This window comes from Solanum stenotomum, chromosome 2 (genome assembly GCF_019186545.1).
Source record: "Solanum stenotomum isolate F172 chromosome 2, ASM1918654v1, whole genome shotgun sequence".
In the NCBI taxonomy this organism is placed as follows: domain Eukaryota; kingdom Viridiplantae; phylum Streptophyta; class Magnoliopsida; order Solanales; family Solanaceae; genus Solanum; species Solanum stenotomum.
In genome coordinates, this window is record NC_064283.1 from 51,744,229 (window position 1) to 51,759,461 (window position 15,233).

Here is a 15,233-nt window from a genome sequence, read left to right on the forward strand (position 1 = left end):
ATATATTAAAAAATTATTAAAATAATGTATTATGTATGTATAATAATAAAATATATGTATATTATTTATCGGTTCGGTTATCTCTTCGATTTTTTTAACAAAACCAAATATTATCAGTTTTTAAATCTAAAACCAAATCAAACTAAACCCAAATAAAATTAGTTTGGGTTTGGTTTTCTGGTTATGATTGATTTTTATCCAAATCGTGAACATCCCTAGATAAAGCAAACACCACTTTGGTTAGATATCAGACCAGCTAGGAACATAACCGGAAAGTTTCAATAATCAGAGATTTACACACGTGTCTGACACATTATTGATGTATCTGACGTATTATTGATGTATTTGACACATTATTGAGTTAAAAATATATGTATCTAGTTTTTAACAGTGAATTTGTTTAAGTGTAAATGTATCTGACAAAATATACGCATGTATAAGAGATGAACTTAACAACTGTTTAGCCTATAAACGGTAGTCTTACAAAATATTTTGCCTTTAATTTGTTAGATTAATGTTTTCTTTTATTTAAAAAAAATATTGTGGATATTTTCACATTTTGTAATACTAATGCGTTATTTTTTATCTCTCATTATTATTATATGATTTCTATAACAGTGATAATTCTTCCCTCTTTTTTGTTTTTTTTTTTAAAAAAAAAATTCGACATAATATTTCAAAAATAAATTTACTAGCGCACAGAAAGTGATTAAATATTGTGCAATATTAATATTTGAATACAAGACTATAAAATGAAATCAATGAGTTCAAGATTTGTAGGAAATATATTTTCTTATCAAAGTTAAGAAATTATTTGTTAAAAACTTATTCATTTAATTATGATTATGATATTAGTTAATATAATATAATCTTGACCTTTAAAAATTAAATAAAACATATGTCTCTCATCTAAATGTGTAATTGACGAAATAAAGGGAACCAACTCCGTGTTGTTATATTTTATGATTAAATAAAAGGGAAAATTGCACAGTTAAGCAAACTTATACTACTTAATTACTCATCATAGCTATAATTTGCTATAATTACCTCTCACGATTAACATTAACTATTAGTTATGTGGGCTAACTTCGAGTTGTATAATTAGCCACATTTGTATAATTCGCCACATTTGTATAATTCGCAACTAGCAATTGGTCTTTTGATTTATATTTGTATACGATGATTTATATTTGTATATGACAATGATTTCCTTTGGTTTTTCAGTTTTGTCATCATATACATTCAATCTTTTTGTGTATAACCTTTTAAAGTTTGTATAAATGTGTAATTTTCGGATTTTCTATAATTGATTTATATAATGTAATTTGTATAATATATTTTGTATAACTGTTTAAAGTTCATATGCTTATGTTAGTATCAATTTGTTATTTCAAGTTTTATCATATTTGTATAATTCCAAACTTTATATTACTTAATTATACAAAAATACGTGAATTATACAAACGTAGCCCTGAATTATACAAATGAGATGTGAATTATACAAATTATTGCCCTCTCTCGCTTGCCTCTCTCCTCCCTCTCCCAATCTCGCCCGCCATATATACAAATGTATATGTATTATATACAATTATCTAACCGATATACATGTATAATTCACCTCTCTTCCACTCTCTACCCTCTCTCGCTCACCTCTCTCCTTCCTCTCCCAATCTCGCTCGCGTCTCTCCTCCCTCTTTCAATCTCGCTCTCCTCTCTCCTTCCTCTCCCAATCTCGTTTGCCATATATACAAATATATATGTATAATATACAATTATCTAACCAATATACATATACAATTCACTTCTCTCCCACTCTCTGCCCTCTCTCGCTCACCTCTCTCCTCCCTATAACATGTAGCTACGAATTGTAATTATCAAACTATAACTATGGAGAGTAATTAGACTATTTTTGAGTGGCTATAAGTGAAAGTTTCTCTTAATAAAACCAGAAAAAATTACCTAACATAACAACCTAAGCCGGTAAGCCCACTAATTATCAATTTTAGCAATATTTTTAGATTATTACAAAAAATATAGCTAAGTTTTTATTTAATTGATTTTATCAATACTTACACAAGATAACCTTGTCGTCCTTACATAGACTTCTATCACACTTTCTAATGAGTTAGTAATCTATCTAAATCTTGTCACCAATTCAAAATCTTTTGCGAAGTCCAAAAATGAAATTCCTCCTTTTCTATTCCCAAAACCAAAACCACATGAACCTCATCATAGCTCGTTGAAGTTGTGTCCCAATATGGTCATTGAAATCTCCTCCATGAGAGATTCTCTGTGTGAGGGATACCCCTCACAACCTCATCCAAAATCGCTTTTTATTCTCCTTGTCCAAACCCACTTAGGGGAATTTGACAGGAAAAAATAGGGGATAACTATAGATAAAATGTGAGAAAAAACATAAAGTGACACCTGAACTTGTCCTGAATTTTCAAAAAGACATCTTAATTATGCGGGCGACTTATTACCCACTAAATAATCTTGAACTGATATAATTTCATCATTTTTTGTCCACATGACAGAAGAGTGAGCAGCCTAAAATAACTAATATAATTTTATTTTTACAAATATTTTATTATAAAGTATATTTTCTTATTTTTCTTATTATTTTAACTTTTTTTCCTTTTTCTTTTTTCCCTTTCTTTCTTTCTTTCTTCTTCAAATATTCATTGTCATCTCCATTGAAACTTCTCACTTTCAATGTCACCATTTTTACCACAACTTCACCCTTCTTTTTTACTACTATTAGTTTTACTCTCTTTAATTTTAAAACTTTATCTAAATATTTTTCTTACATTTCAAAAAAATTGATAAACCCATTAGATTTCAAGATGATTAGGAAGTATCATATAGTTTTTTTATTCGATTTCAATTAACTTCTTTCAATTTTTGGGGAATTCATTGATTCTTTTAAAATTATCATTTCTAATTTTGAAGTTATATGATACTTTCAAAATTTTAAATTTTCTTAGAAAAAGAATTAGTTTTGTTATCAATAATTTAATAAAGTCTAGAAAATAGTATGCATTTTTTTTTTATAAAAAACAAAATTAAAATAAGTCAAAAAGTAAGAGAGAGAGAAATAAAGAAAAAAAGATAAAGAAAAAACTTAAAATGATTTTTTTTTACATTTTAATTAAATTAACATGTGTCACATAATGATTGGTGTGTGAACACACTTACTTCTTATAATGTGGGGCTGATCGAAAAATGATATAATAATATATGTTCAAAATTGTTTAGTGGGGGTAATAGGATGGTTGCAAAGTTAAGGTGTCTTTTTGAAAATTTGGGACAACTTCAGTGGTTACTTTATGTCTTTTCTCCTAAAATGTCTTAAAAACATGACATCTTATTTCATGGAATTAAACATGTCATGGATTGCCTACAGATTAATTGTAATATATTTTCCTTTGTATTTTTTGGTGTTTCTACCATGTAAACTAATTCTCTTTATTGATTTCTTCTTACCTAATCAATGTCTAAAATGTGAATTAAGGGTGTGTACACTGTACCAATATAAGGTTTATTTTGCATGTCCTAAGAAAAACGTATTGGACCTAAAGTCTAATGGCAGGGGCGTATACAGGAGGGGGTCATCGGGTTCATGTGAACCCATGGTCCCCTCCTGAAATCATATATAGTAGTGTTATATTTTTTAAAAATATTTAAATATAGATGCATGAACCCAGACTCGAAGTATCATATAATGTAGTACGATGATGATTGGGTGCACCTCTCTAGGTGAGGTTAGAAATTTGAATCTTTTATCTATCTTGTTTTAGTTTTCTTTCTAAGATTTTGTAACTGGTTTGGATAAATAAAAGTTAATTTTGGACCTATGATTTTAAAATTTTAATGGTATTCAGTAAAAAGAATCTAACCTCAAATTTATGTCTTAGATCCACCTTTTTGTAATAGTGCACCCATTATTTATAATCCTGAATACGCCTCTGTCTAATGGGGCAAACCATGTGCACAACTTGATACCATTTCTCTCTTCAATTTTGGTGTTCATTTTTATGATCATAATTAGTTAATACTATATTAGCTCGAAACAATCATACCGAGAAAATTATCAAAATGGTCCTTAACGTATGAACTTTGATTTCATTTGACTCTTAATGTATAAACGTGTTGGAAATGGTCCTTAACGTATTTCAAAAAGCGATTAATTTGGTCTTTAAGTCATATAAGTAAAGACAATCACTATTTTTGTTAACAAAATAAACCGAGGCCATCGACATCTTTCTTGGAAAAATTACTTGAGTGGATCCTTTTTAAAAAATAATTACTTATTTTAAATATACTCTTTAATTATTACCATTTATAGCAATATATAACAATACTATATGTTTTATTAGATTTGTCTTTCTCTTTTGCCTCTTTCTCCTTTTTCTCTCTCGCCTTTTTAATTTTTTATTTTTTTTTCTCGCTCTTTCTCCCCTTTTTTCTTCATATTGTTCTTTTTCCCTTGTTTTCTTTCTGCTGCTGCTTTTTCTCTCTTGCTTTCTTTCTATTGTTTTTTCTTTCTTTTTTCTTTTTGTTGCACTTTTCCCTCTCCTTCTTGCTTTTTTCCCCTTTCTCTCTCTCTATTTTCTTTCATATAGTCAATGATTCGTAGAATAAATAAATTTTTATTAATAATTAATTAATTAGACAAGTAATCTAATCGTAACAAATGAAGAGACATAATAAATTGCAAAATGAATTAAATTTGAATTAAAAATGTGTTCCACACATATTAAAGTTGAATTAGAAGAGAATTAATATGAATGCAAAATGTAGCAAACGAAAGAGCATTCTATGATCTGTAAACGGAATGAATTTGTATAACAATGAATTTCACAAGTAATTAAATGTAAAATATCAACTAATAAATTGCAAAATTGATTAAAATTGTATTACACTAATATTAAACAAGTAAATAAATTAAACTTCCTTTAAAATTGTATTACACAATATTAAAGTTGAATTAGAAGAAATAATTAAGAAAGAATGAAAAACGTAACTAACGAAAGACAAGACAACGATCTATAAACTGAATTAAACTTATATTATTCATGAATAAAACATGTATTATATGTGCCTTATAAATTATTTTTGGTTTGTATCACTAAGAACGAGTGTGATGTATTATAAGTGTGTTACCTAAATTACTTTAGTTCATATCATTAAAAATGGAGTGAAGTTTGCAATATGTATTATAAATGTAGGATGTATTATTCATGATTTTAATACAATTTTAATACAATTATGAAACATATCTAATACAAACGTGATATAGTTTCGTAAACTTCATCCTTTTCGAAATTCAATCTAATATTTCTCCTAAAATCAATTCTAAACTTAACCAAATCCTCTTTAAATTGAGATATTAAACTCCAAATGATATTTTCAATTATTTGTAGGAACAACCTATCCAAACTAAAGAGCAAACAGGTAATCTAATCGTAACAAATGAAGAAACCTAATAAACTGCCAAATGAATTAAACTTGAATTAAAAATGTATTACACACATATTAAAGTTGAATTAGAAGTGAATTAAATATGCATGCAAAATGTAGCAAACGAAAGAGCATTCTGTGATTTGTAAACTGAATAAACCTTGTATTAATAATGAATTAAACAAGTAATTTAATCATAACAAATCAACCAATAAACTGTAAAATGAATTAACTTGAATTAAAAGTGTATTACACAAATATTAAAGTTGAATTAGAAGAGAGAATTAAGCATGGATAAAAAATGTAACTAATGAAAACACCAGACAATGACCTATAGAGTGAATTAAACTTATATCAATAATGAATTAAACAAGTAATCTAATAACAACAAATAATAAACTACAAAATGAATTAAATTTGCATTAAAAGTGTATTACACAATATTAAAGTTGAATTAGAACAGAAAATTAAGAATAAATAAAAAAACATAACTAACGAAAGACAAGATAATAATCTATTGATTAAATTAAACTTGTATTATTCATAAGTAAAACATGTATTATATGTGTCTTATAAATTATTTTGGTTTGTATCACTAAGAACATGAATGATGTTTGCAATATGTATTAAAAATGTAGTGTGCATGTATTAATCATTTGGTTGGTATCACTAAGAAGAGAGTAAAGTTTGCAATATGTATTAGAAATGTATTGTTCATGAATAAACCTTATATTATACGTGTCTTATAAATTATTTGATTTGTATCACTAAGAAAATGAGTGATGGTTGCAATATGTATTATAAATGGATTGCTCATGAATAAAACTTATATTAGATGTGTCTTATAAATTATTTTAATTTATCACTAAGAAAATGAGTGACGGTTGCAATATGTATTAAAATGTAATGTGGATGTCTTAAAAAGATATTATTAGTGTATTACCTAAATTATTCTTGTTGGTATCACTAACAAAGGAGTGAAGCGTGCAATATGTATTATAAATGTACTATTCATGAATAAAACATGTATTAAATATATCTTATAAATTATTTTGATTTGTACCACTAAGAAAAAGACAACGTTTGCAATATGTATTACAAATGTATTGTTCCTATATTATAAATGTATTAAGAGTGTGTTGCTTAAATTATTTTGGTTGATATAACTAAAAAGAGTGAAGTTTGTAATATGTATTATAAATGTATTGTTCATGATTTTAATTCAATTTTAATACAATTATGAAACATATCTAATACAACTTTAATACAATTGTGATACAGTTTCATAAACTTCACTTTTTTCGAGTTTCAATCTAATATTTCTCCTAAAATCAATTATAAACTTAACCAAACCCTCTTGAAATTGTGATATAAATTCCATACGACATTTTCAATAATTTGTAGGAATATCCTATCCAAACTAATCACAAATTCGTAAAATTCAAATAATGAATTCAAAATTTGAATCTTTATAATGACCATCAATGGTGAACTCTTGTTGTTGTAGTTTTAGAGATTTGAAATTTCTGCTTGAAAACATGATTTTGTACAAATTTTCATCTTTTCAGTTCTTTTTTCGTTGTATTTTTTGGATAAAAATAATGAAATATGAAAAATTGATTTGTTATTTAAATGAAAATTTGAAAGAAGAAGAAGAAATTAAAAAAAAAAGAAGAGAAAAGAAGAGTTGGAAGATAATAATTATAGAGAAAAGAAAGATGAAGAAGAATTAAAAAATAAAGAGGAAGAGGAAAAAGGGCTGAGAAAGAGGCAAGTGGCGGTACATTTTTCTTAATTGCAAAAAAATTGTTATATTTAGTTAGAAAAATTATATTGACATAAATGGTAAATATTTTTTTAATATAGCATATTTATGTGATTTACCCATCTTTCTTTATGTACAAACCTACTTAGCCCAATCGAATATATTCCTGGACGTTTCAATCATGTTTTGTGCATTAGGGACCAAATGGAACCTAGCCCATAAATTAAGGACCATTTTGATAATTTCTCACACTTAGGAACACACAACATGAAATGTAAATTAAAGTTGTGTTGAATTTGGTGCATAACTAAAGATTCTCTTCTCCCACACATACACAATACTAGATGATCTTCATGTAGACTAATAAAATGCACATACACACACACAAATGACATTAGTAATGGAAATGGTAAGACATCTCAATTGCAATATATTTTGACTAGGGAACACTTAGGAGTTAGGACTCTCACAAAGCATCAAATGTAAGCTCGAGTTCTTGTTGAACACACACACACAAATGACAAGAATATGAAAATGTTAAAGGAGAGTTGATTTGTTAGGCCTATAAAAAGCCTTCTAATATCCCTTGCTGAGAGAGACATAACAAACTCTATTATATATCATCTTAAGTACTAAAAGATCAGAGAGACGAGAGTGAGAACGAGATGGAAGATAAGGGAAAAGGAGATATAGAAGGCAATGGAGAGAGAAGCAACGGGGTATTCCCGCTCAATCCCAAGAAGGGAAGTGTAGTTCCTAAAGAGAAGAAGCATGTTTCTACTATGATAGGTAAGAAGATTGGTGAGTCTATTATTTTCCTTGTCAAGAACAACAAAAAGAAAAACAACCATGATTGATATTGATGAGATGCCACCAATACATTATTATTTTAGATAAATTATTCATTTGTATTGTTGTTTCTTCACTCTTTTTGGTAATTCTTTGCATAGAATGTAATCTATGGGGTGATTTCTATTTATAGTCACATGTAATAAGGATAACATAAGAAACATTTCAACGGCTGAATAAAATATGACTTGATTTCACTTACACATCAATTGCAGTTTGCACATTACCAACAACATGACAAAATTATCAAAGAAAACAAAAATAAACTCATAGCATGATACAAAACAGCATACTGATTGTCTCGATACCAATTGTGACTTTTTCAACAAATTCTTAGTAAATACTCTCGTGAACATACGACTAAGGTCCAGAACAACAACATTGTCCCTTCAAAATTGGCGACGTTAGAGTCGATTATGTCATTTATGACCTGACCAATTGCCTCCTATAATGAAATACCTTATTGAAGAACAGAGCAAAGACCGATCAACATCAACATCCTCACATACCAGAAATGACACTCAAATACCTTTAGGCAGGCCAGCCTATTCAAGGTATCTCATACTATGAGAACTAGAACACAGACCGTTATAGAACCAAAAAATTGGTTAGTTGGTGCTATAAACAAACTCTTAATGAGTAATGTAAGAAGAAACTTTGGTGCTACCTCTTGCAATAGTTTCGGTACATAGAGAGCAGATAACAGGGTCTGCTCTCCTGTCTTTAGCACAAGCTAAAGCAGATCCAATACAGCGGCTGCTCTTCAATACATGTAACGCCCCTGCTGGTTTTTATTGGTGAGATAATTGTAATAGAAATCAGGCGAGAAAAATTCTGGAATAGTGAGTTGAAATTTTAGGCTAGGATCGGCATGGACAAAATCTGAGTGAGATGAGTCCTGGGCAATCCATGGAAAGGATTGGGTGAAACGTATTAAGTATAATTTATTTTCTTTGTTGCTAAGAGGTTAGGAGTCTCAAGGACTTTCCAGAAGTGATTTCAGGTGAATAGAACTCCCGATATCAAAGTTGGCGTGAAACGGTTGGTTTTGGAACATCAAGGTTCGAAGGTGTGCTGTGAAATGACACTTTTGGAGGATTTTTGAGGTTCTAACCCATGCAAGCCACTCAGCCAAATTAACTCTCGCTATAGAGGGAATTGGACTGCTATGGCGGGGGTATGTTGCTAAAAATGCGGAAAACTCCCTAACACTGTCCATTATCACCAAGTGCAGAGGCGACCTAGGGCAGTTTTCATCTGTTTTCCATCGTAATAGTTGTTAAAGGTAAGTAATGACTCCCCAAACTTTGTAATTTGATTCTTAGGCCTTAACACATGTGGTGGTGGCCTTAGGGGAGGGTTTGGGTCGACTTGATGGTGGAAAAACCCTGGTTTGGGTAGATTAATCATAAAATTGGCATGTAGCTAAGATTAGGATATAATCCGGGTGTGTTTAGGCCATTTGGGCCCGATTATGTGTTTTATTGATTGTTATTGACCAAAAACAAGCTAGGTATCATAATAATGAGAAGACTCAAGTTCAGTAGAGCTTCCCGGGCATTATTCGAGGTAGGTGATAATTGTTTGTTTCTCGTTTATATTATATGTGCTTTCTAATTGCTTCGTTAGTATCACATGTATAATGCATGGTTAGGGAGATGAAAGGAGTGAAAACTGAAATGATAGCTTGTTGTCAGTCTCATGCAATGATTGTGTTTACTAGGGTTTACAAGTGTGATTGTATTCGTTGTGATTGTGATAGTGATAGAGATATGTGATTGTTGGTTGGCTTGGGTACCACGCTTGGTACATACTAACAGTTGGCTCGAGTACCACACCTAGTACATGATATCTCTTAGTTGGCTCGGGTACCATGATTGGTACAATATATCTTTCGGTTAGCTTGGGTACCACACTTGGTATAGGTTCTATATTGATTGATTTGGGTACACACCTAATACCTGTGATTGTTTGTGTGTTGGTTCCATGAGTGAATCGGGTTGGATTTGTTGCAATGTTGTTGATCATGTTAATGTTAAGTCAGGATGAGGGCTAAGAGTCTAGGTAATGCTTTTTACTGTGGTTATAATTGTATGTTGTCTGGTTGTACTAAGTTGTGGTTACCTATTCATATTTTATATAACTAGAGCGGGTCGATGATCCAACTAGTATATGTGAATTTTGTGTACTCATACTAAACTTGCTCTTTCATTATTGAGTATAGGGCATATTTCAGTGGCTTTTTCACGACCTCAGTTGTGACTCCAACACTTCTTGAATCCAAGGGTGGGTTATTTCTTCCGAGCTATTATGGATTTCTCTTTTCCCTCTGGTTCATTTTTTGGACTTAGACTGTGTTTGTTATGGGTTGCATCCCCATATTCTAGACTAAATAGATGTTCTGGTATAAGATTTTCAGGTTCTAGGGGGTTTTCCGCGAATGTTTTGACAATGGTTGATATAAAGACTTCTTTTACTTATTAAAAATGCCATTTTAAGTTGATTAATTACTTGCGTATTAGTAGATAGTTTGTTCCCACCAGGCTAGTGTGGGTGCCTCTCACGAAGGGTTGCGTCGTGATAGTACAACTATGGTGCTACCTCATGCTATGTTTGAACATGATATGTTCCATTAGCAGGAACAATCAGACCATGAATTTCATCTGCCCAACCTGCATAACAAGTTGGAGAACCTCAGAGCCTGAAGTATCTTCAGTGATAAAAACAAAAACAGTTAAACAAAGCTATATTTCTTATAAACAATTTTTTATTTATAGTAATAAATACATATAATAAGATGACATTCATTCTAAACGCACATACTCTATATCCTGGATTTGCCTCTTTCTTGACTTACCAACATAATAAAGTATTAGACGTACAATTATTGGTAGTTCAATGTTAGCAACCTGTTCATATGACTTCCCAGTATCCCAAGTCTCAAGTGTTTCAATTTTATCATTATGTTTTTCAATCAAATCAACAATATTTTTTTATCTCTCCTGTCGTTAGGAACCAAAGAAGAAATAGGTGTGTTCTTTTATAGAAAACTACTAAAATATGCAACATCAATCTATACTGCCATATTAATATCTTGAGCATCATCCTCAACAACATGTAAAATCACCGCTTCTTTCCTAGGGTCATGGACCGATTAATATATTCACTGATAGAGGAATAAGGTATTCAAATACCAGGGGAGTAGCCTGCTAATGCAGCTCCTCACTTAGTGGTTCCGTCGATGCTATCAATTGCTCTGCCTATGGAAATTAGGCCAATTATGTCTTCTAAGAAGCATAGGATATTGGGGTGCTTTATCGAGTTGGGTCCTTCTGAGGTTCTCTGATGGTTCAGGAAAGGATGCCCACAAATTTTTTATGAGTTTCCTGGAGAGGTTGCATGACCTCGGGTTGGAGGAGCTGCACAAGGTTGATGATACTGCTTTCCATATGGATGGGCCAACTAAGTAGTGGGGAGGTCTTATTTTAAGTGCAGGCTAGCCAGATCACCTCTGATGCCATTAGCTCAGTTCGTTGAAGAAGTATGGACCTCGAAGATTGAGGGAGAGGTTGCTTGATGAGTTTATAGATTTATTACAGAGATAAATGTCAGTTTCTAAGTATGAGATGTTATTCTATGAGCTAGCCCGTCATGCAACTATGCTTATGCCGGCAAAGTACGAGTGAGTGCGTAGATTAGTCAGAGGGTTGAATTTACCCCTTCGGTTGGCTACAAAGTAGATGGTAGCATCACATTGTTCATTTTTTCAAGTAATAGACCATGCACACACGATTCAAGGTACACGTCATGAGGCCTATGGAGGCAACGACAAAAAGCCCTACTATTAGGGTAGTTTTATGGGGTCTCAGTTTTGTGGTAGGGGTTTCCAAGGAGAGGTTACCCACAACAGTTTCAGGCTAGTAAACTTGTTTAAGTAGCCCTATAGATTACAGTTGATGGTTTTTCGAGTGTTAGTAGTTAGGGAAGCCAGGTCTTAGGTCAAATTTCTCAGGGTTCACATTCTAGGTATTCAAGCCGTGTTGGTCAGTCGGGTTCAGCCGACTCAACATACCAGCTTGCTTCTGGTAGGGGTTGTTATGAGTGTGGCATATTGGATCACTTTTCTAGATATTTCCCCATGGTCAGTCAGTGCATGTAACATGGTCAATAAGTTCAGGCCCCCAAGGCTCTGGTATAGTTAACTAGAGGTAGAGGCTTCAGATACCATCATTACATGTATGATCTTCATCTCTCATTACTCTACTTTTGCTTTGTTTTATGAGGGATCTACTTATTCATTTGTCCTTGCCTATTATGATATATGTGTGGATGTGTTATCTGAGCCCATGTATGTGCCCATGCGTGCGTTTAACTATCCCCATCAGTGATTCTTTTGTATTCGATCGAGCTTATAAGCACGGATTGGCTATCTTTTCATCATGAGGTCTTGGGTTTCTTTTCCAAGACTAATAATTTGTGCATGCCAATTATCCCTCTAATCATGTGAACATGTGTTAATAGCCATATGTCAAGGGGTGTAAATTCATTTATGAGGGCATGATGGGTCGTATGAAAGGGTTGGCTAGCCTATCTTGCATATGTTTGTGATACTAGTACCAATATTCCTTCTCATGAGTCAGTTCTAGTGGTTAGAGATTTCTTTGACGTGTTTCCTATCGATCTCCTTAGTCTTTCTTCTGACCATGAAATTGACTTCGACATTGATATTCAGCAAGGCACATGACCCAATTTTTATTCTGCCCTATCAGATGGCTCTAGCTGAGTTGAGAGAGATTAATGAAAAGTTCTAGGGCTTGTGAGTAAAGGGTTAATTAGGCCTCATATGTCTCTGTGGGGTGCTTTGGTTCTATTTGTGAAGAAGAAGGGTGGTACCTAACATATGTGTACTTACTACAAGCAACTGAACAAGATGACCATCAAGAATAGGTACCTGATGATGTGTATTAATGATTTGTTTGACCAACTTCAGAGTGCAACAATGTTCTCTAAGATAGATTTGAGATTGGACTAGCACTAGTAGAGGATGAGGGCGGCAGACATCCCAAAGATTGCTTTTATGACTCATGAATACGTCCATTATGAGTTCCTAATCATGTCTTTTGGCTTGACCAATAACCCAATAATGTTCACAGAGTTGATTAAAGTTAAACATTTGTATTGACTAATAGTTACACACATAAATTGAGTTTCAATTCAATATTATGATACTTAGAGTTATATAAATTGATATAACTTATTTTTTTTCAATATAAATATTAAATAGGTTTTCTTGATAATTTTCATTAACTTTGAAGTTCATTTTCAATCTAAGATGTGATATTAGGTCACACTGAAAAGTTTCAGAATGAAAATTTGATCAATATGTAAATTGATTTTTAAATTTTTTGAAGTGTAAGAGGTCATATGTGGAAACCATACTAATAACAACATTTAAATAAAAATAATAAAAAAAAGTGCAAATAAATATGTGAGTATCTATTAATATTTAAATAGACCATAGACTTAATAAGTGAATGAAATGACAAACTTTGAAAAAAACAAGCACAAAAGACGGACGCATAAAATAAGGATAAATAAAAAGAGATGTAGAGAGTCTTATGACACAACTTAAACATGAAAAACAAGTAACGACACAAATAATACATGGGAACAACCCGGACATATAAAATAATACTACTTAAAAGAGACACATACTGGTCCTAAAGTCTTTAGGTATTGTTGGTGCGATTTGGATCTTAAACATTAATGTTGTGTAATGATGGGTCCTCCAATAAAGTCACTACATCATCATTATTCCAATTTAGTAACTCAGACAATGGAGGACTCTGTGGACTGTTAGCTGTGTAGTTTTGGTGGTTATTAATTAGCATTGATGCACCCATTGGGGGGAGATCAGTTGAAGGATCCATTTGCGATGTCAGTGGAGAACACACTGGAGGAGCTATCATTGGTGAAGGCATAAGAGAAGACATTGTTGCTGAAGGCATTGAGAAGGCCATTCCAGGAGTTCTTCTAATAGCCATTTGTTGAGGTATTGTAGAAAATAAGTGTGGAGCCATTGGAGGAAATATTTGTAAAGAAAATAAAGGAGAAGGATTAACCTGCGAGGTGTCCATAAGAGGAACCATTTGAATAGGAGTCCTTGAAGGATCTGCTAGATAAACCATTTGTTGGGTTACTTTGGGAGAAGCAGATAATGGAACTATTGGTGGAGCCACATTAGGGACAAATAGAGGAGGCCTCGTCTTCTCAAAGTTGGTTCCACTAGGAACCATCGATGGAGACTCTAGAGGAATCATCGGTAGTAAAGAACAAGCAGTGGCCAATAGTGTAGCCCTTGACCCCTCAGAGTTGGTCCCACCAATTATTATCGGTTCAACAATGGGTTGAGGGACATTTGATGTACAAACTTCTTCACCATTCATTGCTTCACGTATCTGTAGAAGGTTTTTCTTGATCATATAACTCAGATCATTGAAGTCGTAAGGATCCATGTTGGGGGAAATATCTTTTCCTCTTGTAACTTCATACATCTCATTTGTAATTTCCTTGAGCCTATTTTGCTTCCTTACCTTTAGTAGTTTTTCCTCCATCTTCTCGATTCGTTTCTTGGTGAACTCTTCTCTTGTCACCATATTTTTTGATTTCTCCAACGTTGGCAACTCCTTAAACTTTACAAAGGTGTTGATTGCAGCATCATAATTTGGAAACACTGTAGGTTCATTGTTGTAAGGACTATCAATAACGGCAGCAATTTCAACATCACAAAGAATGCTGAGTTCATGAGCTTTTTTCAAGAACCCTTTTTCTCTTTTCTTGTGTGAGACTTTTCTATCATATTCATTTTCAATCAAAGCTAATTTCACTTTATTTCTAGGCATGACTAAAGAGGAGGAGAAATGTGTTTGTTCAAAATTGAATTTGCTATTGTTGGCCTTGGATTGACTCCAATTTATAGGAAAAAGTAGACTGTAAAAATTTTAATAGTTTGAATTAGAAAATTCTTAATTGTAAATAACAATTTTGGAAAAAAAATAAATGAAAGTGTATTAAATAAAAATATTAGATGTTATCATTGAAATATATGCAGTTTATGACTCTAGTCTTATTTTGACCAACTTTTTGAGTCAAACTT

General features: G+C 31.9%; 1 protein-coding gene across 1 annotated transcript; it reads right to left on the reverse strand.

Moving 5' to 3' along the window:
* Positions 1–13,833: 13,833 nt before the first annotated feature.
* On the reverse strand, positions 13,834–14,979 carry LOC125856083 (agamous-like MADS-box protein AGL80). Its single transcript, XM_049535663.1, has one exon. It carries the CDS (start codon positions 14,977–14,979, stop codon positions 13,834–13,836), a length of 1,146 nt encoding a protein of 381 aa, XP_049391620.1.
* Positions 14,980–15,233: the final 254 nt, after the last annotated feature.

What these genes read in the sequence shown, in the direction of transcription:
- LOC125856083 (XM_049535663.1), bottom strand. Translation starts at nt 14,979, where the DNA reads ATGCCTAGAAATAAAGTGAAATTAGCTTTGATTGAAAATGAATATGAT.